The sequence below is a fragment of the Chrysochloris asiatica genome, unplaced genomic scaffold (assembly GCF_000296735.1).
Source record: "Chrysochloris asiatica unplaced genomic scaffold, ChrAsi1.0 scaffold00025, whole genome shotgun sequence".
Classification (NCBI taxonomy): Eukaryota; Metazoa; Chordata; class Mammalia; order Afrosoricida; family Chrysochloridae; genus Chrysochloris; species Chrysochloris asiatica.
In genome coordinates, this window is record NW_006408543.1 from 378,428 (window position 1) to 399,255 (window position 20,828).

A 20,828-nucleotide genomic window follows, 5' to 3' on the forward strand; every position below is an offset into this window, starting at 1 on the left:
ACTTTCTGAATTCATGTGTAATTTCTTCTATTATCCAGTCGTTTTTCAGCAGGGTGTTATTGCTTCCATGTATTCAACTTTATTTCCTTGGTCTTCTTATTGTTGATTTCTAGTTTTATGGCATTGTGGTCTGAAAAGATGCTTTGTAGTATTTTGATGTTTGTAAATTTACGGAGGCTTGCTTTGTGACCTAACACATGGTCTATTCTGTAGAATATTACATGTGCACTGAAGAAGAATGTATATTGTGTTGTTGGGTTGAATGCTCTGTACACATCTATGAGATCAAGTTGGTTGATTGTGTTGTTTAGTTCCTCTGTAACTTTGTTGAGTTTCTTTCTGATTGTTCTATCCCTTTTTGAAAGTGGCGTATTAAAATCTCCCATTATAATTATATAATTTATATATTTCTTTCTTCAGTTCTAGTAAGGTTTTCTTCATATATCTTAGTGCTCTTTCATTGGAAGCATAGATATGTTATGTTAGGGTTATGTCATCTTGCTCAATTGGCTTTCATCATGAGATAGTGACCTTCTTTATCTCTTACGCTGGTTTTTGCCTTAAAGTTTACTTTATCAGAGGTTAGTATTGCCACTCCTGCTTTTTTTTTTTTTTTTAAATTGCAGTTAGTTTGGTAAATTTTTTTCCATCTTTAACTTTTAGTCTGTTTTTGTCTTTGTGTGTAAGGTGTGTCTCTTGCAGGCAGCATATTGAAGGGCCTTGTTTTCTTATCCATTCTGCTATGCTCTGTCTCTTCACTGGTGCATTTAATCCATTGACATTCAATGTAATTATCGATAGATATTAATTAATTCCTGTCATTATGTTAATTTTGTGGTGCTGTTCATTTGTTTACTCTGCATGTCTTCTTGTGTTGAGTTCATGTGCTAATTCTTGTCAGTTTCTTCTTAGTTTTAATGTTTCCTTGTTCTACTTGGATCTTCATTTTCATGGTAAGTTGTGAAGTATTAATTTTCTTTGGAGTTACCCTATAGTCCATTAAGTTTTCCCTGCATTTAAGACAGTCTATTGTATCCTGCAGCGTCCTGGTGTGGTGCTATGGATTAATGCGCCAGACTGCAAAGCCATTTGAACTGCAAGGTCGGCAGTTCAAACTCACCAGCTGCTCTTTGGAAACCCTATACAGGGTCACTATGGGTCGGAACTGACTTGATGGCACTTCACAACAACAATTGTATCCTGAAATCTACTTGACCTCCTCACCACCTGGATCTCTGTTCCTGTATTTTTCCCTTCTTTGACACTGTTAATATTTTTATATTTGATTGGCCTCACAGGTCCTCTGAGTTCATTGTTGGAATTTTGTTCTGTTCTGAACTCTATCTGTTGACTGAGTTCCAGGTGGTGTTGCCATGTCTGTCAATCTCTGGTTGTTGTCTGTTCTTGCTGGTTTTCATTCCAAATAATTCCCTTGAAGATGTTTTGAAGCACTGGATTGGCTTTGACAAAATCTCTTAGCTTCTTTTTATCCTGAATGTTTTCATTGCACCATCATTATTTGGTTGACAGTTTTGCTGGATAGATGATTCTTGGTGGGTAGTTTTTTTTTTCTTTTAGGGTTTTATATACGTCTCCCAATTGCCTTCTTGCCTGCATGGTTTCTGCTGAGAAGTTAAGAGCTTAATCTGATTTGCTTGCCTTTGTAGGTTACACTTCTCTTTTCCCTGGCTGCTTCTAGGATTCTCTCCTTGTTTTTGATTTTGGAGAGCTTGATTATTATATGTCTTGGTGATTTTCTTTTGGGGTCTACCCTTCCTGGGGTTCATTCAGCTTCTTGAACATTTATCTTAACATCCTTCAAAGATGTTAGGGAAATTTTCTTCCAGTAGTTCCTCAACTATCTCCTCTGTGGACTTCCGTGATTCTTCCTGTTATGGAACGCCAACAATTCTTAAGTTATTTTTATTCATGTTATCCAGCATAAATCTTAGGCTCTCTTCAGATTTTTTTCTTCTTGCTCTTCTATCTTAGCAGTATTGAGAGATTTGTCTTCCAGTTCGCTGGTTCTGGCTTCCATCTCTTCCATTCTACTCCTTTGCCTTTTCAGTGTATTGTCCATTTCTGATATTTTATTATTAATCATCTGAACTTCTTTTTGCAGGTTTGGAGTGTTTCCAGTGCCATATCTATCTTGTTTGATTGCTCTTGTAGCACTTTCCTGACTTCTTCCTAATTTTCCTCCACCCCTTTTCGGAGCATTTGAATTTGTTTTCATGTCATTCTTCTGAATTCCTTCTCAGGCAGATCCAGAGCCTGCTCTTCTACTGGGAAGTCTGTATCTGCTTCCAGCTCATTTGTCTCAGTTACTTTTTTCTGTTTTGGGACATGTGTTGAGATCTTTAATTGTGTTTTCTTGGACATTTTCAGTAGTTACATGGATTTTTAATGCTTAAACGGATGTATGTTGCTTTGTTGTTAAGCTTACTGAGCATCTCCTGGTGGATGTGATCTGGAGATAGACTTCCCTTTTCACGTGTAATGCCTAGAAGCTGGTATTGGCTCTTGTCCAGATGGTGGGACATTCCAGGGTGTGCTTGTAGCTTGGCTATATGAGCACAATTGCTGTTTCTTCTTGGGTAAGGTTGGGGGAGAAAGCTCCCATTTCCAGGAAAAGAGTGAGACCAAAAGGACCAAAAACAGAAATAATATAAAAGCAGAGACAAAAACCACCAATCAAAAACAAAAATAAAATCATAATTGACTGTCCAGTAGCCTTTGCTGTGCAGGTAGGGATAAAGGGTCTCGCCCAGCTCAACTTTAGGGCTGGGTCCCAGTGTCAGACGTCATAAGCAGCTGCCTGCAGGACTCCTCTCTGTGCCGTGGGAAGACTGCGGGTGCAATGCTGGACCCTTTTGGGGGTTGTGCTCCCGCCCGCCTAAAGGTGTCTGGCCTGGGCAGCGAGGGCGCAATCGGGGAGAAGAGGAAAGATAAGTGAAAAATGAAAAATCGGCCACACCTCTCCCTCCAGATGTAGCTCCCAGGCTTCCAGCACTGGGTCACTGCCTCAGCTTGGCTGTGGACCCGCCCTCCGCCCTCTGACCTCAGTCCAGGCTGTCCGATCTATTCAGAAATCGCCGTATTTTGCTTCCACGGGCAGATTTCTCCACAGGTGGGCACTGGAAACCGGTGCCCGGAGCCTTATACAAGATCCAAAACGCTTGCGCTCCTCCGCAAAAGCTCCTTCTCTGTTTTTTCTGCACCTCCGCAGAGCAGCTTTTCCTGTCAGAGGTAGGAAGTGGCCTTTGATATTATAGAAACATTTCCTGTGAGTGATGCTTGGTGTTTCCAGCTTTGCACTGTCAATAACTGTCTGTGTATAAACACCCACACGTGGGGCTGCTGCCGGGTGAGAGGGGTCAGTGCCGCAGAACCCTCAGCCATCAACCCACTTCTCATCATCCTGTAGTCCTGCCACCCCACAGCTTTGCCCAAAGGATGGGGCTGGGTTTTCAGATTTTTGCCAATCTGATAGGTAAATAGAATAGCATCTTAGCATCGCTTCAATTTGTTTTTCTTATGGTGAGGGAAAACTGAACATCTTTTTGGATAATGGTGGATCTCTTGTAGTCCCTTTGCTATGGAGGGTTTGTTTGTTCGATCCTTCAGTTCTGCAAAACACGGGGCTGCTGGTGTTTTTGATGCTTCACATTTTATATATTAGAAAGGTGTGTCCTTTTACTGACATAGATGTTTTTAATTCCTTTAGCCCCCCCCTTTTTATTATACTATTATGTTTATATTATACATTATAAAAGTATAAATCAATAATCTTTTGACCTTGCTCCTGGCATGGGTTCTGCATCCGTAGATATTTTTATTTGTTTTTTACCACATGTAGTTAAATATATCCATCTTATATAAAAGAAATTTTTTTAATGGCTTCTGAACTTTGAGGTTTAATTTTAAAGGTCTCTATATCACAGCTCTGGAGTCCTGGTGTGGCACTGTAGGATAAGCACTGTACTGTTGACCACAGATCGGCAGTTCAAACCCACTAGCTACTCCTACGTAAACCCTACACAGGGTCACTATGAATTGGAACTGACTCGATGGCACTTCACAACAACATTATCACAAGTCTAAAATTTATAAAAATCTTCAACACCTCAACAGGAAAATGATCAATAATCCAAATAAAAATGGGCAGAAGACATGAACAAACACTTCACCAAAGAAGACATTCATGATGTCAACACACATACAAAGAAATGCTCACACTCATCAGCTACAAGAAAGATGCTAATCAAAACAATGAGATACCATTTCATCCAAGTATTAACAGCAAAGTTCAAAAAACAACAAATGCTGGCCAGAATGTGGAGACTGGTACCTCCTGTGGAGACTGGCACCTTCTATGGAGACTGGTACCTCCTGTGGAGACTGGCATCTCCTATGGAGACTGGCACCTCCCACACTGCTGGTGGGATGGCAAAAGGTGCAACCCTGGTGGAAAAGGCCCAGCGTTTCCTCAGAAAGTTGGAAACAGAAATACCAAACGCCCCAGAAATCCTTCTACTTGGTGTATATCCTAGAGAAAAGAGCCATGTTCATCACATTCACAACACCCATGTTCATCACAGAACATTCACAACAGCAAATGGATACAAACAACTCAATGCCCACCAATGGAAGAATGGGGACACCATGGCCACTGGGCAACGTTAAAGAATAAGAATGAATCTGCAAGACATCTCATAACGTACATGAACTTGGAGGACAGTATGCTGAGTAAAATTTGTGGTTGTTAAGTACCATTGAGTCCGTTCAGATCCATAGCAGCCCTGTATAGGGTTTCCAAGGAGTGGCTGCTAAGTTTGAATCACCGACCTTATGATTCAAACTGATTCTGCCACACCAGGACTCCGACTGAGGAAAATCAGTCAATCATAAAAGAAGAAATATTGTGTAAAATCATTATTGTGAGAAAAAAAAGGATTTTGCTCAGCATTTCTTCTAGTTCATTTATGGTATCCTTTTGTTTCACACTTAGATCTCGGATCCATTTGGAATGTTTCCTGGTGTCCAATGAGAGATCTGACTATCCGTTTCTTTTTCCGAACTATCTGCCGAGGTGCCTGGCGTAATTCATTGAGAAGTCTGTCTCTTCCCCACTGACCTGAGAGGCTTCCTGCTTGAAGACAGCCAGTCACCTTGGGGATCTCTGTCAGTTCTGTTGTTCATGGATTTTGTAGCTTTAACGCCTGGCAGGATAGCTGCTGGGACTGAAGCCACTGGGTTAAATTTGCTTGCCTGTTTTTCCTGGAAAGAACCGTGGTGGTGTAGTGGGTTTCATGTTGGGCTGCTCTCCTCCATAGGAGGAACAAAGCTTTCTGTTCCTGGAAAGACTTACAGCCTTTAGGGTAAGTCTCTGCAAGGTCACTAGGCACCAGGACTGGCTTGACAGCACCCCACCCCACCCCCACGCTTCCAGATGAACTTCCAACCGTTTGTCAGATTGACAAACAACCTTTAAGCATTTTTGTTGTGATTTCATTAAATTCACATGATGCCTTAGGGAGACTTCCCAGCTCTGTTGCATCTTTCCATTCAGGATCTTTACCTTGCCCAAGACTCTCCTTAAAGTGGTGGGAATGGTTTAAAGTTTTCTTCCAACAGGTGTTGCTCATTTCTTTCTGTTGCCACATGTAAGCCAGCCTTTTCCACTCCTGTTTCTTTTGTCTGAGGTTTCCATAGATAAAGGATATTGATTTCTGGACATTTGTCTTGCCCCTCTCCTGATTTCTCAAAGGATTGGATCTTGGTTGGTTCCCTTGGGATCAGGCACACAATCAGACCACCCCATGGGCAGTGGCTGCACCCTTTCCTGCCCAGCACACTGGGGACTCTCTTGGGCTCTACCTAGCACAGCTTGCGTTACTTCTGATCCCTTTTTCTCTGCGTCTTTTTCTTTCCTGATAGAGGTTTCCTTCAAGTGTCTCATGACCCTGGCTGTTAGTTTGTATTTAAAGGTGGAACATATTGGGGCTCAGTGGCTGCCCTTCCAAACTCGTAACATCCCATGGTGTGGCCACCAACCCTTGTTGCTGACCTCCCCTGCCACTCTTGGCCTCTCATGAGCCCTGTGTGGTCACTTCATGCTCCCGATATATTGGACCAGCCGGATGTCAGCCTTCTTCTCTTGGGATACTCTGGGTGGGGTTGGGGTGGGGAGGGGAGGTTTCTCCCAATGCCTCCTTGGACCTCAGTCCTCTGCGCAAGGTTGCCCCTTCTGTGCAGTGTCTGACACTGGGTGGATGCTGGGGAGTGTAGTGACCACAGCACTGGGACAGCTTGGGCTAGGACAGGACAGAGGAAACCAAGGGCTTGTGTTCTGTTTGCCATCTGGGGGAAAGGGGCATGTGGGAAGTGACCGAAGGGGCCAAGCCTGACAAGCTTGGGGGGAAGAGTATTCCATGTCTTAGTCACCCCCAAAGGAAAAGCCCTGGAGAAGACTAAGGGGATATCTCGTGGGATAAAGTCAGAGAGAGGCCATTGCTGGGGACAATACTGGTGGGATCTCCCCTAGGGTTAGGGGCAGGGAGGGAGAAAGTAGCTGTCCCACAGGGAATTGACGTGTGCTCTGCCCCCACACTAGAAGCTAGGGAATCATCTGGGCCCTTTCCTGCCTTCCACCACTGGGATTCCTCTCTGTGGATCCCAGCCCAATTAGCAGAGACACACAGCCACGGACCCTCCTGGCCCTTCCTCGCCCTGCCCTTCCTGAGGACCATTTAATGTGTCCATAGCCTTGACTGTCTGTCACGAGATGTCTTCATGGACGTCCAGTGGTGCCCTCTGGATTGCCCTGCAGACGCCTGGCCCCAGGAGACCACCAGGTCACCCTCTCCTCATGCCCCGTGGTGGCCTAGCAGAACCTCAGGTCCCATCTAGGCTTTTGGGACGCCCTGAAGACCAACACCCATAGGCCCCAACACCAAGGCCTTTGTCATTAGGGTCTCCGTGTGGCGTAGGTGGTGGTGGACAGACAGCTACTTCCCAGGGTGCCCACCCGAGCTTACCCAATCTTGAGTCTGGAGTCCATGTTGGGTACCACTCTGCACTCTGGGCTGACCCCAGGCCGCTGAAGGACCCCCCTGGGTGGAGGGGTGCCCGTGCTCTGAGGGGCTCAGTCCCTCTGTCTCCTTCCCCGGTGGGCCCTTCGGCTTTCTGTCGTCCATCTCCAGCCCTAGCAGGCTACTCATCTGTACCTCTGAGGCTCTGTAGGAAGGATAAGGGTTGAGTGGGGCAAATCCCTGAGGCCACCTGGTCCCCAAGACAGGTGGTGGCAGTGTAGGGTGCCCTCTGGGGCCAGCTGTGAACCACTGGCAGATGTAGCTGGGCAGCCTCAAGCCAGGGCGTCCGGGTGCCAGGGACCCCCGTCTCTGGCTGCCTCCCCCTGGGATTCGCAGCCCTCAGCCCTCCTCGTCCCAGAAGCCAACCTCCGTCCTCTATCAACCATCTGCCCTCTATCAAAACTTCTTCCGTCTAGGCCTGGGCATCTCTTCTGACGGTTCTCTGGGACCCTGTCTAGGGCCGTATATAGAACCAAGGCGCCGGTGGCCCTGGCAGTCTTTGTCCTCCCGGACTGAGAGCCCCTGGCCGGCTGTGACACTCACCTCAGCGTGCCCCTGGCCACATCCTAACGCAGGTCCGAGGACCCGGAGAGGTGAAGAGGTGGAAGTGGACCCCGTTCCACCGGCCCCTCTACAGGGGGTTTGTGCTGCCTGGCAAGGGCTGGCTGAGGGGGCACTCGGCGGGCAGGGTGTCACCAGAGTGCCACCAGGAGGCCTAGGAGGGATAGTGGGGGCACAGGTTGAAGGGTCAAAAGGGGAGCCACCACAGGTCCGGTGAGACCTGGGGTGCGGGGTAGGGGGCCACTGTGGCTCGGAAGAGTCAGCGGGGGGCGTGGGTAGGGATCCACTGCGGGTTGGAATCAGCAGGAGGAGGTGGGGGTCCACCGTGTCCTCAGGATCCTGCGAAGAGGGGCGGGGGTCCCCTGCAGGTTTAGAGGGGCCAGTGGGGGTGGGCTGGGGGTCTGCTAAGGCCCGAAGGGGCCGGGGAGGGGAGTTGGGGTCCACTGCGGCTTCGGGAAAGGGATCAGTAGGGTGTGGGGGTCAGGAGCCCACTTCAGACTCAGGGGTGGGTAAGGGTAAGGGGGGGTGCGTGTCCACAACGGTACGGCCAGGCCCCGCCCTTCCGCTTCCGGTCCGTGCCGGCGTCGTGGCCTCCGGCCGTTAGGAGTCACCAAGTGGACATATCCACCCAAGCCCCCTGCGTCTTCTCCCGACCCTCTCCGGGCCTCGTCTGGGCCCCGCTCCCCTCCCTGCCCCCAGGAGGCCCCGGGCCGCGCAGAGGAAGCACACAGCAGCCGAGCTAGGCCCGGGGGCGCCCCTCCAGGTTTATTAGTGTCGCATCAGCACCTTAAAATAGTCCACATGGTCACAGACGTGACAGATTAGAATCTGTTCCCCAAAAAGGTTATTTACATTAATCCTGTTTTCCATTAAAAAAGCAAAAAAAAAACCTAGCAACATGTAACAACCAGAAACCCAACAATGCACTCCGGGCGGGGAGGGGTCCGCAGGGTCAGGCCTCGTCCAGGAAGAGGGATCACCAAGCGGGCTGTGGGTCTTGGGGATCGCGTGGGCAAGGCCAGGCCCGGGGCCCGTCGCCCTGCATCCATACAGCCCACTGCTGACCGCGAGGACCAGCCCCGAGAGTGACCTGCAGCCCCGGGGTCCCTCGTGCCTCCCCAGGGCCCGCAGGCTCAGTCACAGGCTGTTTTGGTTTCTCCGTCGTCATCTTTCTTTCAGGAACAAAGTGCTTTTCCGTGTATCCTCAGAACAACTCCATGAGGTAGGCAGGGGCAGTGTTAGCACCACCCCTTTGTAACTGATGGGAAACCGAGGCACAGAGGGGTTAGCATGGCCTGGTCTCCCTGAGTCACAGGCATTGGAATCCACCTGCTACTCCCACAGGGCACAGAGGGTGGGTGAGCAGCGGGGGGCAGGGTGGGACAGCGCCACTAGAAAGCCAAGTTGGGGGCATGTCACCGCCATCCTTTCCCTACTGAGTCTGACCTTTGGGAAGACACTGGCCAAGAAGTAAACAAGTCCTTAAGCCCACTGGTGGGGGCACTAGGGCACAGGGAAGGGGGTCAGGAGCCGGAGCTAGATCAGGGTGTACCAAGTGGATGAAGTTGGGTTAGAGCCCCTGGCCCAGTTCTGGTCCCCGCCTGGTCCCACTGGTCCCACCCTAGAACCCTGGCGGGATCTCCCCTCCTGTGAGGCCTGGCTGGGCCCAGGCAGGGAACTGAGATACCTCTGTGTTTCCCCTCTGCCCCCCATCTCAGCATGCTGCACACACCTGAGGAAGGGGGGGGCAGGCAGAGAAAAACAGCCTCTCTCATCTGGGAGTGGGGGTGGGGGTCTGGGTGTGGGGAACCTGTGACCCTGGCAGCTGCTCTGTGGGTTGGGAGTACCCACACCCACCCTACATTTGGCACTGTTTCCCATCACACCCACCAGTGGTAACCCAGCTTAGGAAAGCAAATCTGAGCCCCCCAGGTGGGCCTGCCCTGTCCCAGGGAGGGCCAGTCGGTGGGTTCTTCCCAAGGAGATCTAGGGGTATGGGGGTGGCCAGTAGAGGCTGGGGCCTGCCCCAGGATGAGAACTCGGCCCTGGGTGTACTTTGGGCTCCTGGACCCCAAGAGGCTGCCCCTTCCAGTCAGACCACGTGTAAGATTGTGCAGGTGAGACACACACCTGGCACTTTGCCACCTGTCTACATGTTCATCACGATCCTGAATCTCCACCCAGGCACCCTGGGCCAGCCCTGGTGTCTCACAGCTAGCAGCAGGGGGCTGGGCTGGGGTTGGGGGGAGTGCGTCCTGGTGACCCCAGCAGCATCTCACCTAGTCCCAGGTTGGCATCTGGGACACTTAAGCGGGGTACTGGGAACTGCAGGGGCTTGGCCCACAGCCTCAGAAGCCCCCTGTGCTGGCTGAGTTTGGGCACCAGGTGAGCACGCAGAAGCCCAGCAGCATTTTCCAGATCAGTCCAAGGGAGTGGGCAGGTCTTGAGGGCCTGCAGTGCGAGGCAGGATGCAGGGGGGCAGGGGCGGGGGCATCTTGCTGGTTCTGCCCTCACCCCAGCGGGCGCTGGTTGTCAGAACAGTATCTGTTTGGTAGCTACACTGTAACATGTATTTAAAAGCATTAAAAATATCTGCGACTATAAAACCTCCACTGACTCACCAAGCTGGAGTTTACTGGGGGACCAGGAGTGGGTGGCACTAGGGGAGGCATCTGGGAAGAAAAGGGACCCAGTGACCCAGTGGCTGCACCCCCAGCTCAGTGGGGTGGTGGGGCCCAGGGCTGGGCTGTGACTGCCCTGCTGTTGTACCTCAGCATCTTCCCAACACAAGGCCTGCTAGGCATGGCCTGGCCCACAGGAAGGACACTGTTCCCTAGCTGTGAGCCCTGGGCTTCTGACCACTAAGTGCTATTACCAGGCCCCTCACCTGTGCACACAGGAGGGCCCTCACCTGTGCAGGCTACCTGAGAAAGCAGAGGCCTGCTTCACGAAGCAAGGGGGTGAAGACAAGTGCCCTTGTAGCTGCGGAGCTCTGGGTAGGAGCCCCTGCAAACCAAAGCCACCTCACCTGGTTCTCCAAGCTCAACAGTGTCCGCTCAGACCTCCCAGCTCCCCCGAGAACATACTGGTTAAAAAGCAGGGTAGTATTCGGCCCCCTGCCTGGGAACCGCCCGTTACTTCCCACATTGTAAGTACATTCATACTTGAGACCGTTTCTCTGTTTAAGCGCCTGTCTCTGTAGGGAACTGAAACGTTAACACAAAGCAGCAGGCTTCGGTGTGGCGGCCTCGCAGGATAGGGTGCTGATGGGATGGTAGCCTGTGGCTGTCCCTGTGTGGCCCTCTGCTGGCTCGCTCCTCAGGGCCATGGGAGCTAGAAGGTGGCCTTGGAGTGTCCAAAGATGCAGATGGGGAAGTGCTTGACATGGGATGACCACTGGGCAGCCAGCTGAAAGAACTTGACGTCATTCCACTCCACTCCATCGATGAGAACTGTGGACAGAAGGACATGAGCTGAGCCACTGGCTGCTGCAAAGGGTGGTGTGGGGAGAGGGTCCTCTGCGGGCATGGCCACCCTGGGCAGCACTGGATCTGCTTGCCCCTTGTGACTCTCTGAGCTGTAGCAGGGAGGAGAGAGATGAGTGGGTGGTACCCTACCGACCACGGCAACTGGTTTTGTAACCTCAGGATCTCAAGTAATTCCACTGGGAAATACCCAGATTAGGGCAGAAGCTGACTTCCACATCCCAAAACTCAACTGCTAGGCCTCTTGTAAAAAGACAATTTGAAATATACAAATCCATTTAAAGAAAAAAGCAGAGAGGGTACAAAAATTATTTCTCAGAATTTGAGATACAGCTAAGCACTTCATAAAAATGCGCAGGAAGACAGATAATATATATCTCATCACCAAGCAAACAAAAGCATTTTCCTTTGGAGAATTAAAACATGAAATGCTGCCTCAATGTAGCTCAGGCTTGAGTCTCCCCTTTCACAGGCAAAACCAACGGCGTCTTCCCAGCTTTGCAACAGCCGAACTCAAGTCAGCAACCAAGCGCAGAAGCCATCGCAAGGAGGGACCACCGTAGGGATCTCCGTTCCGGTCTCACCTGACTGCCTGCAGCCTCTCCAGGGGCCGGGCTTCTGGCCCCGCCCCTCTCCCCCAGTGCCGCTCACCCCAAGCATATTCTGCTGGTGGTTGGCGGTGCAGATCTGGCCCCGCCCCTGCCCTCTGGCCCCACCCCCAGTGCCTCTCACCCAGAAGCATATTCAGCTGGTGCTTGGCAGTGCAGATCTGGCCCCGCCCCGGCCATCTGGCCCCGCCCCCCAGTGCCGCTCACCCCGAAGCATAGTCTGTTGGTGCTTGGCGGTGCAGATCAGGCGGCTGATGCCCTCGATGCACTGGCTTTTGGACTCCACGTCCTTGTCCTTGGTTTTCTTGGGCAAGAACATCACTAGGAAGGAAGGACCACTCTGAGCGCCCCCTGTGCAACTGCTGACAGTCACTCCCCGTGCGGTCCCCCCCGCCACTGGCTGACCCCCCACCTCACCCTTCTTGTTCTTCTCCTTGGTGACCACAGTCATGGACATGGTAGGCGTGGCTGAGGCCTCGCCGCTGCTGGGCAGCCTGCTGACTTGCAGGGACCGGAAAGTGCACTTGAGCGTGTTTTTGGCGGTGGGCAGGTCCTTTTTCTCAGCGTCTCTCTTTTTCTCGGCAGGCTGCGCGGCTGTCCAGTAATCCACCTGCAGCCCCATCAGCTCGGCACCGATCCCTTGGCTGCAGAAAGGAGTGGGAAGGGGCACACGGTAAGGGCAGGGCGACTTCACCATCCCAGGTGGCCAGTAAGGAAGCAGTGGCCCCCACATCATCACCAAACAAACAAACGTATTCTCCTTTGGTGAATTAAACACTGAAACTGCCTGATATGGTGACAAGGGTTCCCACCTGTAATCCCACCCCCTGACCCCTGTGGTCCTGGCTCACCTGTCCACAATGCCCCCATAAATGACACAGGGGGCCTGTTAGATGGGGGCAGCTTTGCCTGGATCAGGGTGTAGTTCTGCTCTGGGCACAGTTTTATGGCTGTCCAAGCAGGTCCCCACCAAGATCCCACCTGCTAGCAGTTAAGTCCTGCTCACTCCCCCCAGGGCCTCAAGGAACCCGGCCACTCCTGGGCTCTAGCCTGCCGGCCACGAGATGACATGAAGTCCCCAAGGCAGCCTGTGTCATCACTGCTATGGGAGCAACACTTGGGGAGAGCGGGCCGGTTACCTAGGGGAAGACAGGCTGCCGCTAACAGATGGGGATGAGGGCGGGGTGGGCGAGGCCTCCTTGGCAGCCGGGGACATGGACGGTGGGGTAGAGGAGAGCACACTGGAACTGGAGGGAGCTGCATCATCAGAGTCACCTGTGGGAGGAAGCAGCAGCAGGAAGTGAGCCCCTCCCCACTCCTCTGTGTGCCACTGAATAGAATTACCCGCTTGTCCTGGGGCCAAAAGGGACCAGACACTCCATGGGCTTGGGGACAAGGGCAGAGAAGGGTCATTACCTGATGTGGCAGAGGACGGTTCCACTATGCCGACTTTCACAACCTAGAAAGCAATGCATGCCCACTGGAGACAGGCCTCCACCACACATCCACAACCCGAGAGCCCCGGGTCCTGCCCCTGCATGAGGGCACGATCGCAGCTCAGAATGGTTCTGCCTCTGGGTCTGTGGGAGGCCACAACTTGGCCATGGCAGAGACGCACAGTCTGGAAGACCTCATCATATTTTGGACACCCTACATTTGGAGACAACACCTTCAAGCTATGCTTAGCTCCAGACTCAGCCCTGGACACACAAGCGGTCGACAAGTGGGAGAAGCCCGAGGTGCCTTGTGCTTGGACTTTTCCTAACAACCAGAACTCTCACCTCCAGGACGGCATCAAAGCAGCCAGTTCCAGAGGACCCTGAGCTGAGAGTCCTGGCATGAGAAAGCCCCCCAAGTCAGGCAGGTTGTAGACCTGGCACCAGGCTGGAGCTGCAGCCGTGGACTGAAGGCAGTCAGAAGTGGTTACGATGCTTTAAGTTTAAATAACGTGAAGGGCCTGGGTGAAAGGTGAGACTTTCTGCTCCCGTAAAAAGTGCACAGCTTTAGAAGCCCTAAATAGGGTCACCATGAGTTGGAACCGACTCGATGGCACACCACCACCTCCACTACTGTGAAGTGTTCAGCTCTCCAGTGACAACGGTCACATTTCAAGTGCTGGGGCATCATATGTGGCTGACAGTGGACACTGGACACAGCAGGTGTCTGCTGTCACAGGAAGTTCTGTAGACGAGGCTGCTCTACGAGTGTCCCCTCCCTGCCCAGGGACAGAGCACAAAGGGGAAAGGCAGAGGACAGTGAGAGCTAGAGCCAGCAGTTGCTCTAGGGTCTCACAGTAAATACCTTGGCTGGCAGGCCCTCTGAAGTGATAACTAAGGGGAGGGAGGGGACCTTCAGAGCCACAAGCCACTTCTCATCTCACAGTTGACGCATTTGGTCCCTAACTTAAAGGACAAAGGTTGGCTTGGAAACCTTCTTCTGAAAACGCAGCCACTGTATTACTCTACTGTGAGCCATATACCATCAGACACAAGTAACCCTCTTCTCATCGCCTGGTCTCTCAGGGGACAGAAGTGCCTGGTCTGTGTCCTGGGATTGGCACCATGTGACAGAGCTCCCAACACCCAGGACGGGCTGAGAGGTGGACACTGAGACTCAGGGCACCCTCATTCCAAACAAGGTCTGTCCTACACCTTGATCAATCAGCTCCCTAAGCCAACTGGGGAGAACCCACAGCCCTGGGCCGGCCCTACACTGCAAGGTGGGACGATTTATAGGCATGTCTTCAGTTCACATTTGTGAAGGAGGTTCTGAAATCTCTGATCATGATCTCAGCAGAGACTGATATCCCAGGCCTGTGGCAGGTGAGCTTCAGTTTAACAAACCGACAGCACATAGCAGGAAGGGGAGCAAAGTGGAGGTCCAGCCTTCACCCTACAGACATACTCACCCCAACAAAGGGGATGAACTTCTGAGAGGACTCTTCATCAGGGCTGAGGAGGGAAGACACACAGTTGGTGACAAACCCTCTGAGTACAAGCCCCTGGGGCTGACTGACCACTCCCTCCGAGGTGCGTCCTGGCCTGCACCCGTGATGATCTCCAAGCTGCCAGAAGGGGTCCATCAGAGGGGAGCGGTTTGGAGGGAAAAAGGTCACCCAGGACTAGTGACTCTCTACTGGCCTGCAGGTTCACAGTTGAGCGTGTCCCCACGAGGCTGTCAGCCTGCCCTGAATGCACCTCAGTGGGCAGGTCTGCAGCAGTAGCAATGTGGTCGAGGCAGAGTGGAGATCCCAGCTTGGACCGGGCCCTGTCATCCCGGAGCTTTACCTGCGGTGCCGGCAAAGCTGCCACTCAGACAAGAGGCTTGGCTGTGATTAGAATTCTGGTCCCACCCAGGTTTGTGCCTTGGGCAGTGGAGGCACCTTTCCTCCTCACATGGGGTCCACACTCCTAGAGGACCCCTTCACCTGTGTGCTCACACCTGTCTGCTGAGTGCTGTCCAGCAGAGAACTCAAACACCCGCGTCTTCCAGGCTCGCAAGGCCCAGCCCTAGCGTGTGTGCCACGAGACGAGACTGCCCGCATGCTGCCAGGCTGAGATGCACACACGGCCACAGTGGAGGACGCTGCCCACTCAGCCAAGCTGCCCTGGGCCATGCAGCTGCTGCACTCCCCATGCCCGGCCTGACAGCAGTGGAGCCAGGAGCCCAGGAAACCCTCCTGTGGGCTCTTCTGGGGGCTGGTCAGGGGCCTCTGGTCTGCCCCGCCCCCACCCCCCGGTGGGATCACTGCTGCCAGACAGAGGCAGGGACCACCCCCCACCCTTGCCGCTCCAACTGAGCCAACAGCAGGGAGCTGAGAGTCACAGCCCACCTCATGCCAGGCCAGCACCCAGTAGGAGGTGTTCCAGTGCCGAGTTGTTTGTTTAGCAGAGCAGAGCTGGGGTGCTCACTAAGTGAAGAGGCAGAGGAAGGCTCTGGAAACCAGCTTCCTCCCTCGGCAGGGTCTGGATCTGTCATGGGCTGAGGGCCAAACAGTGCCTCTCCTGGCCAGCCAAGAATCTGACAGAAAACCCCACTGCTGAAGTTGCTAAACAAGCCCCCAAGACCAGCCCAGGAGAGACAGGGGCAGGGGAGAGACAAGGGGACCAGAGACACCGGTACCTCAGGGTAAAATCAAAGTGAAAGTTCCTTTTCCTTTTCAGAAAGCGGCCAAGAGAGAAGACACACATATGTTAGGCAGGCACAAGCCCTCAGGCACGTCCGGACATACTGAGGAGCTGCTTGGCTGCCCCCAAAATGAGCAGGCGGGCAGCAGGGGCCCACGGGCCTATACACCAAGGCTGTCTCCAGCTGGCCCCATCAGCACTGTGCTCACTGACCACTGTGGGGCTGGGGACAGGCACGCTTTGCTTCCTGGGCATGTGGGAGAGCCAGGAGTGCCCCCTCACCCTGTTCTCCAGGGCCCCCGAGTTCTCACTCCAGCTCACCACACCTCTAACTGGCAGTACCCCCTGCGGCCCTCTAGGAAGGGACCACTGCTCTGCCAGGGTGCCCGAAAGCCAGAGGGTATGACTTCGGGGGAGCCTGGTCCCTGCTACAGAGCTGAGCAGCTTCCTATCGTGGGACATGTCAGACACACACATGTGGAGCTGCTCTGAGGCCACACTAGACACGGGCCAACTGTTGCCTCCAACCCCAGGACAGACTCCTGGGCTCCTGGCGTTGCCCCAGGGACCCCCACTTGTCCCCAGCTGAGAATGTGGCCAGCCCTGACTGAGAACACAAACCCCACCCTGAGGCGGCTTGGCTGGGCTACAGCAAGGCCCCACCCCTGTCAACACCCTGGTCCCTGCTGACCCCCAGTCGCCTCACCTCTTCTGCTTGTAGGTCAGCATGGCCTCTGCAATGGGCAGCTGGTGGGCACAGTTAGCCCCCGCAATGTACTGCGTGATGCGGGACACGATGTCCGGGGTTTCCTGCACTGCAAGAGACGCACAGGGACGAGTAGGCTGGGGTAGGTGGGAGGTGGGGGGATGAAGGGCAGGTGGGCTGCAGGGGAGGAGGCCTGGAGCCTGCAGGCGGTGCTGAAGGATGCTGCTGTGGCCGCCCCCTTACCTGCACTCTGGGATTCCAGCTTGTTGAACAGGTCTCTCCAGGCCAGGTCCTGGAAGAAGTTGTTGTAACGATAATCCACAGAGCCCAGGTACCGGGCCACAGGGTGCGAACCTGCAAGCAAGGACGGGAGAGCTGTCACCTCGTGGGACCTTTCCCGACTTCTGGACAGGAGCCCAGGCTTCTGAGCAACAGGCTGAGGTTAGCACCCACATGGGACACCCGGCTCTCACAAACATCGTCATCCACAACTTCTCAGGAGCTTACAGTGTGGTATGTTTGTCATGAAAGTAATTTTAACAAATCACACAGGATTTCCAGGGTTGATAATCAATCCTCGCTCTGCATAAACGTGTGTTGTGGGCTGCCCAGCTCACAAGAGCTGTCATCCTACTTGAGCGGCTTCATAAATCACTTCAGAAAAGCAATGTAAGTATTTACCAAAACTGTTAAAAATAAAGCAAATGTGTGTGACACTGTTAAGCAATCTGAGCCGCTGTAACCACACGGGGGCGGCCGGAGCCTCTAAAACACCTGTTTTCAGCCAGCTGACAGCGCCATCAGGCATCCCAGAATCCCACCTGCGCTGCTCACCCAGTGGGATGACAAGGAAGCGCATGTAGCTGAGCCAGTCAGGGGTCTTGTGGGTCAGCTGTTCCACAAAGAGCCGCAGGACAGCGCTGAGGTAATGCTGCGCTCCGGCCACTGCAATCTTCACTGGGGGCGGGGGCTGGGAATTGCAATTGCAGCTAGGGTCCCGCGAGGTGCGGAGAGAGGGGACAGGCGCCTTAGGACAGCCATCCTGGGCCGCTGCTCCAGCCCAGGGTGACCACCCGCGAGCCATCGGGCCCCAGGCCCTGCACCCCACCCTACAGAGTCCGCGGTGGAGCAGGCTGCCTGAGTCCAGGCTAAAGGCCCTGCAGATCTGGGATGTTCCCCTTCGGCTTCAGGGGCCCTGCTCGACTCACTATCTCTGTATCCGAGAGACGATGGTACTGAAGGCGGCCTGGACGTCCGCCGAGGAGCAAGTGCACACCACGGGCAGCGCATGCCGCTGCAGCACGTCGGAGAGGAACTACAGGCGGGCCGGGGATACCAGGGGTCAGTGGGAGAGGAGGCCACGCCCACCAGGCACCTGGGGGCGGGGCTCGGAGGTCTCCCCAGCCAATGGGGTTGCCAGCCCACCTGGCCCTGCCAATCGGAGGTGTTGACCAGGATGATGTTTTCTGGGAGCCGATCATCGGAGATGAGGATGTGGTTGAGCTGGTCGTACACAGTTTTCCTGGGGATCTGGGTCCAAACATTGCCCATGACACCCTCCGGGCACCTCTGCCAGCCCCCTACACCTCCGACTCCTCCTGGCACCACCTCGCTCCCCGCTCCTACTTTGCTCCCCACCTCAGCCCCCACCTGCAGCTGACTCCGGGTGTCTGGGCAGCGCTCATTGTCTAGGCTATTGGCCCGCTCATTTTGTGGCCTGACCGGCTGCCGTTCCTTCAGGGATGTGCTTCGGCCCCGGCGGCCAGCCTGCTTCCCCTCAGACCTGTGCGGGGACAGGACGCACTGCTGGGGTGGGGATGGGGTCTGTGGTGACACCCCCTCAATAACCGGAGGGTCAGGCCTGTCCACCTGGTTGTACTGGTACGTGCTGTGTGTTGACCTGGGATGAGGTAGGCAAACAGTGCAGGGGTCCAGAAAGCGTGGGGGTGGGGGCTGAGAAGGTGAGGCGTCTACCTTCAGAGCACGTTTCTCAAGCCCTCCCAGTCAGACCCCCTCATCTACAGCACCGTGGGCAGGGTCCAATCCCAGGTGGGCAGCGGACACTACCACCAGCTCATAGGGTGCCCACACCCCCTCAGCCCCTCCCCCACCTGGTGGAGGCAATGATGAGCGACTCTGTTTTGGTGATCTTTCCGCTGGGCGGCAGTCTCTCAGTGAACATGTCCACAATGGGCACTCCTGCTTCTGGGCTGTCCTCAGGTGGCCCGGGCTGTTCCCGGACTGGTGTGCTCTGGGGAAAATGACAGTTAGTGCCCAAGGGCACACTCCCAAACCAAGGGGAGGGGCCAGGAGTGCCTGAACGTCCGCTCAGGAAAGCTAGCATCTAACCTGCCTACCATCCCCATGGGCAGTGACCACCACCCCAGGAGCTCAGGGGCAGGGGGAGCCTGGGGCTTACATGAACTGCCATGTCGGGGACACTCTCACTTGACTGCCGGCTGCTGCCCAGGGGCCTCGTCTTCTCGGGGGCCTCGGCCTGTGGAGGAGACCATCACAGTGGGTAAAGCGGGGCAAGTTCCACAGGGGGACGCTGAGGGGCACCGAGTAGGGGTGGGTGGCCCCAGGAGGGGCAGGTGTTGCTGTGTTCACATCAGCACTCAAGGGGCGTCCCACCCCATCCGTCCACTCACGGGGCTGGGCGGTCCTCTCTGACTCCGGGCACTGTAGGTGCTGCCAATCTCCGTCTGTGAGCTGGAGTGTGACAGACCCTCAAAGTACGGCCTGGGGAAGGGGAAGAGTGATTGTCCATGTGCAGCCTGTCCACCCTCGGCGGACCTCATGTCCTGCTTCTGCCTGGAGGTAGCCAACACCAGGTAGGAAGGAACAGCAGGCTGGCGGCAGAGCTTCCGTAGCCCGATCCTGGCCAGCTGGTCAGCAGAGCAGCCCCGTGGGCAGCTAGGTGAGATCCCAGCTCCACAGGTAACAGGAAGAAGGGGGTGGGGCGGAGGGGGTCAGTGCTCAAGAATGGAGACCGCATCGGCTGGATGGGACAGCAAAGGTCCCCACAACTTCCTGCCTGTCTTGGGCCTCCATCCCTGGAACTAAGTAAGGACCACACTCGGGGTCCACAGTGCTGACTCCAGCCGGCCAGCCAACCTCTGACCACTAGTGCCGTGAGCGGCCACATCCCTATTCCTGCTCCCCTGCACTGGGTCCCAACTGCCCACTCCAGCCCTGAACCATACTGTCTCCCCATGCTTCCACCGTGCAGCTTCCCAGGAATCCCCCTGGACAGAAGAGCCCCAGAGACACACTGGTCTCTGTGTTGCTTCACTCCCCACCCCGATGTCACTGCTCCCCGACTCTTCCCTGAAGGCAAACCTGGCTGCTATGCTGTGTCTCCACCCTCAGCAGCCCTCCCAGTGCCCCCCACACTCGGCTCCAGTACCTGTGGACTGTCCATGGTTACGTGGGACTGCTCTGGCCCAGGAGAGCCTCGTTGTCTGCTGGGCCCAGAGCCAGCCCAGAACCCCCCTGGATGACTTCATGGGGCCTCAGGGTCCCGCCTCCGCACTCTCACCTGAGCTTCGGCTTTGGGGTGCTGAGGACGCTGTCGTCGTCCTCCATGTCGGGGCCACTGTCGCTGGGGTTCTCCATGTCCAACGTGTCATACAGGAGGTCCAGGTCCTCCTCCACTTCAGGGATGTGCTCGGCTGGGTCCTGCTCCGAGTCCAGCACCTGAGACAAGCCACACCGTGTGAGGACCATGTGGCCAGGCCTCCAAATGGGGTCTTCAGATACTCAGGTCACCACTTAAGCAACTGGCCACACGTCAGTCACCCGTCAGACACACCCAGGGATGAGAGAGTCTGCAGACTCTCAAGGACACGATCAGACACCCGGTACGACCACTGGGCACTGGGCACGAGTGGGCATTCCACCCACCTCACCACGCTGCTCCTTTTCATGTGCGTGGGCTGAAGGAAGGGTCTGGGAAGGCATGATATTGATTCTTCCTTGAACGTTTTGTAGAATTCAGGCAAGCCGCTCGGTCTTGGGCTTTTCTTTGTTGGGAAGTTTGTGATTACATCCATTCTCCTTGTTTGCTGGAGGTTCAGACTTCCCATTTCTTCTTAAGTCAGTTTTGGCTGTTGTGTGTTTCTAGAAACTTGTCATTTCATCTAGTTACCCAATTTACTAAGGAGCTCTGGTAGCGTAGTGGTTACGAATCGGGCTGTGAACCTTAAGGTCAGCGGTTCGAAACTACCAGCCGCTCCGCGGGAGAA

General features: G+C 54.2%; 2 protein-coding genes across 2 annotated transcripts in view; both read right to left on the reverse strand.

Moving 5' to 3' along the window:
* The window catches only part of LOC102823040, a 38,659-nt gene extending 27,857 nt beyond the window's left edge, over window positions 1–10,802 (reverse strand). The window contains exons 1-7 of the mRNA XM_006839594.1: window positions 10,794–10,802; window positions 10,684–10,740; window positions 10,277–10,327; window positions 9,935–10,106; window positions 8,155–8,394; window positions 7,531–8,104; window positions 7,041–7,239 (exon numbers count right to left, since the gene is read on the reverse strand). Coding sequence (XP_006839657.1) covers window positions 7,041–7,239; window positions 7,531–8,104; window positions 8,155–8,394; window positions 9,935–10,106; window positions 10,277–10,327; window positions 10,684–10,740; window positions 10,794–10,802 — 1,302 coding nt within the window. The remainder of the gene's footprint in view (window positions 1–7,040; window positions 7,240–7,530; window positions 8,105–8,154; window positions 8,395–9,934; window positions 10,107–10,276; window positions 10,328–10,683; window positions 10,741–10,793) is intronic.
* Window positions 10,803–10,988: 186 nt separating this feature from the next.
* The window catches only part of PACS2 (phosphofurin acidic cluster sorting protein 2), a 42,295-nt gene continuing 32,455 nt past the window's right edge, over window positions 10,989–20,828 (reverse strand). The window contains exons 9-24 of the mRNA XM_006839595.1: window positions 20,123–20,280; window positions 19,233–19,323; window positions 19,001–19,078; window positions 18,693–18,832; window positions 18,232–18,364; window positions 18,007–18,111; window positions 17,790–17,896; window positions 17,416–17,570; window positions 16,825–16,935; window positions 16,582–16,690; window positions 14,657–14,699; window positions 13,165–13,207; window positions 12,888–13,023; window positions 12,166–12,392; window positions 11,956–12,069; window positions 10,989–11,107 (exon numbers count right to left, since the gene is read on the reverse strand). Coding sequence (XP_006839658.1) covers window positions 10,989–11,107; window positions 11,956–12,069; window positions 12,166–12,392; window positions 12,888–13,023; window positions 13,165–13,207; window positions 14,657–14,699; window positions 16,582–16,690; window positions 16,825–16,935; window positions 17,416–17,570; window positions 17,790–17,896; window positions 18,007–18,111; window positions 18,232–18,364; window positions 18,693–18,832; window positions 19,001–19,078; window positions 19,233–19,323; window positions 20,123–20,280 — 1,869 coding nt within the window. The remainder of the gene's footprint in view (window positions 11,108–11,955; window positions 12,070–12,165; window positions 12,393–12,887; window positions 13,024–13,164; window positions 13,208–14,656; window positions 14,700–16,581; window positions 16,691–16,824; window positions 16,936–17,415; window positions 17,571–17,789; window positions 17,897–18,006; window positions 18,112–18,231; window positions 18,365–18,692; window positions 18,833–19,000; window positions 19,079–19,232; window positions 19,324–20,122; window positions 20,281–20,828) is intronic.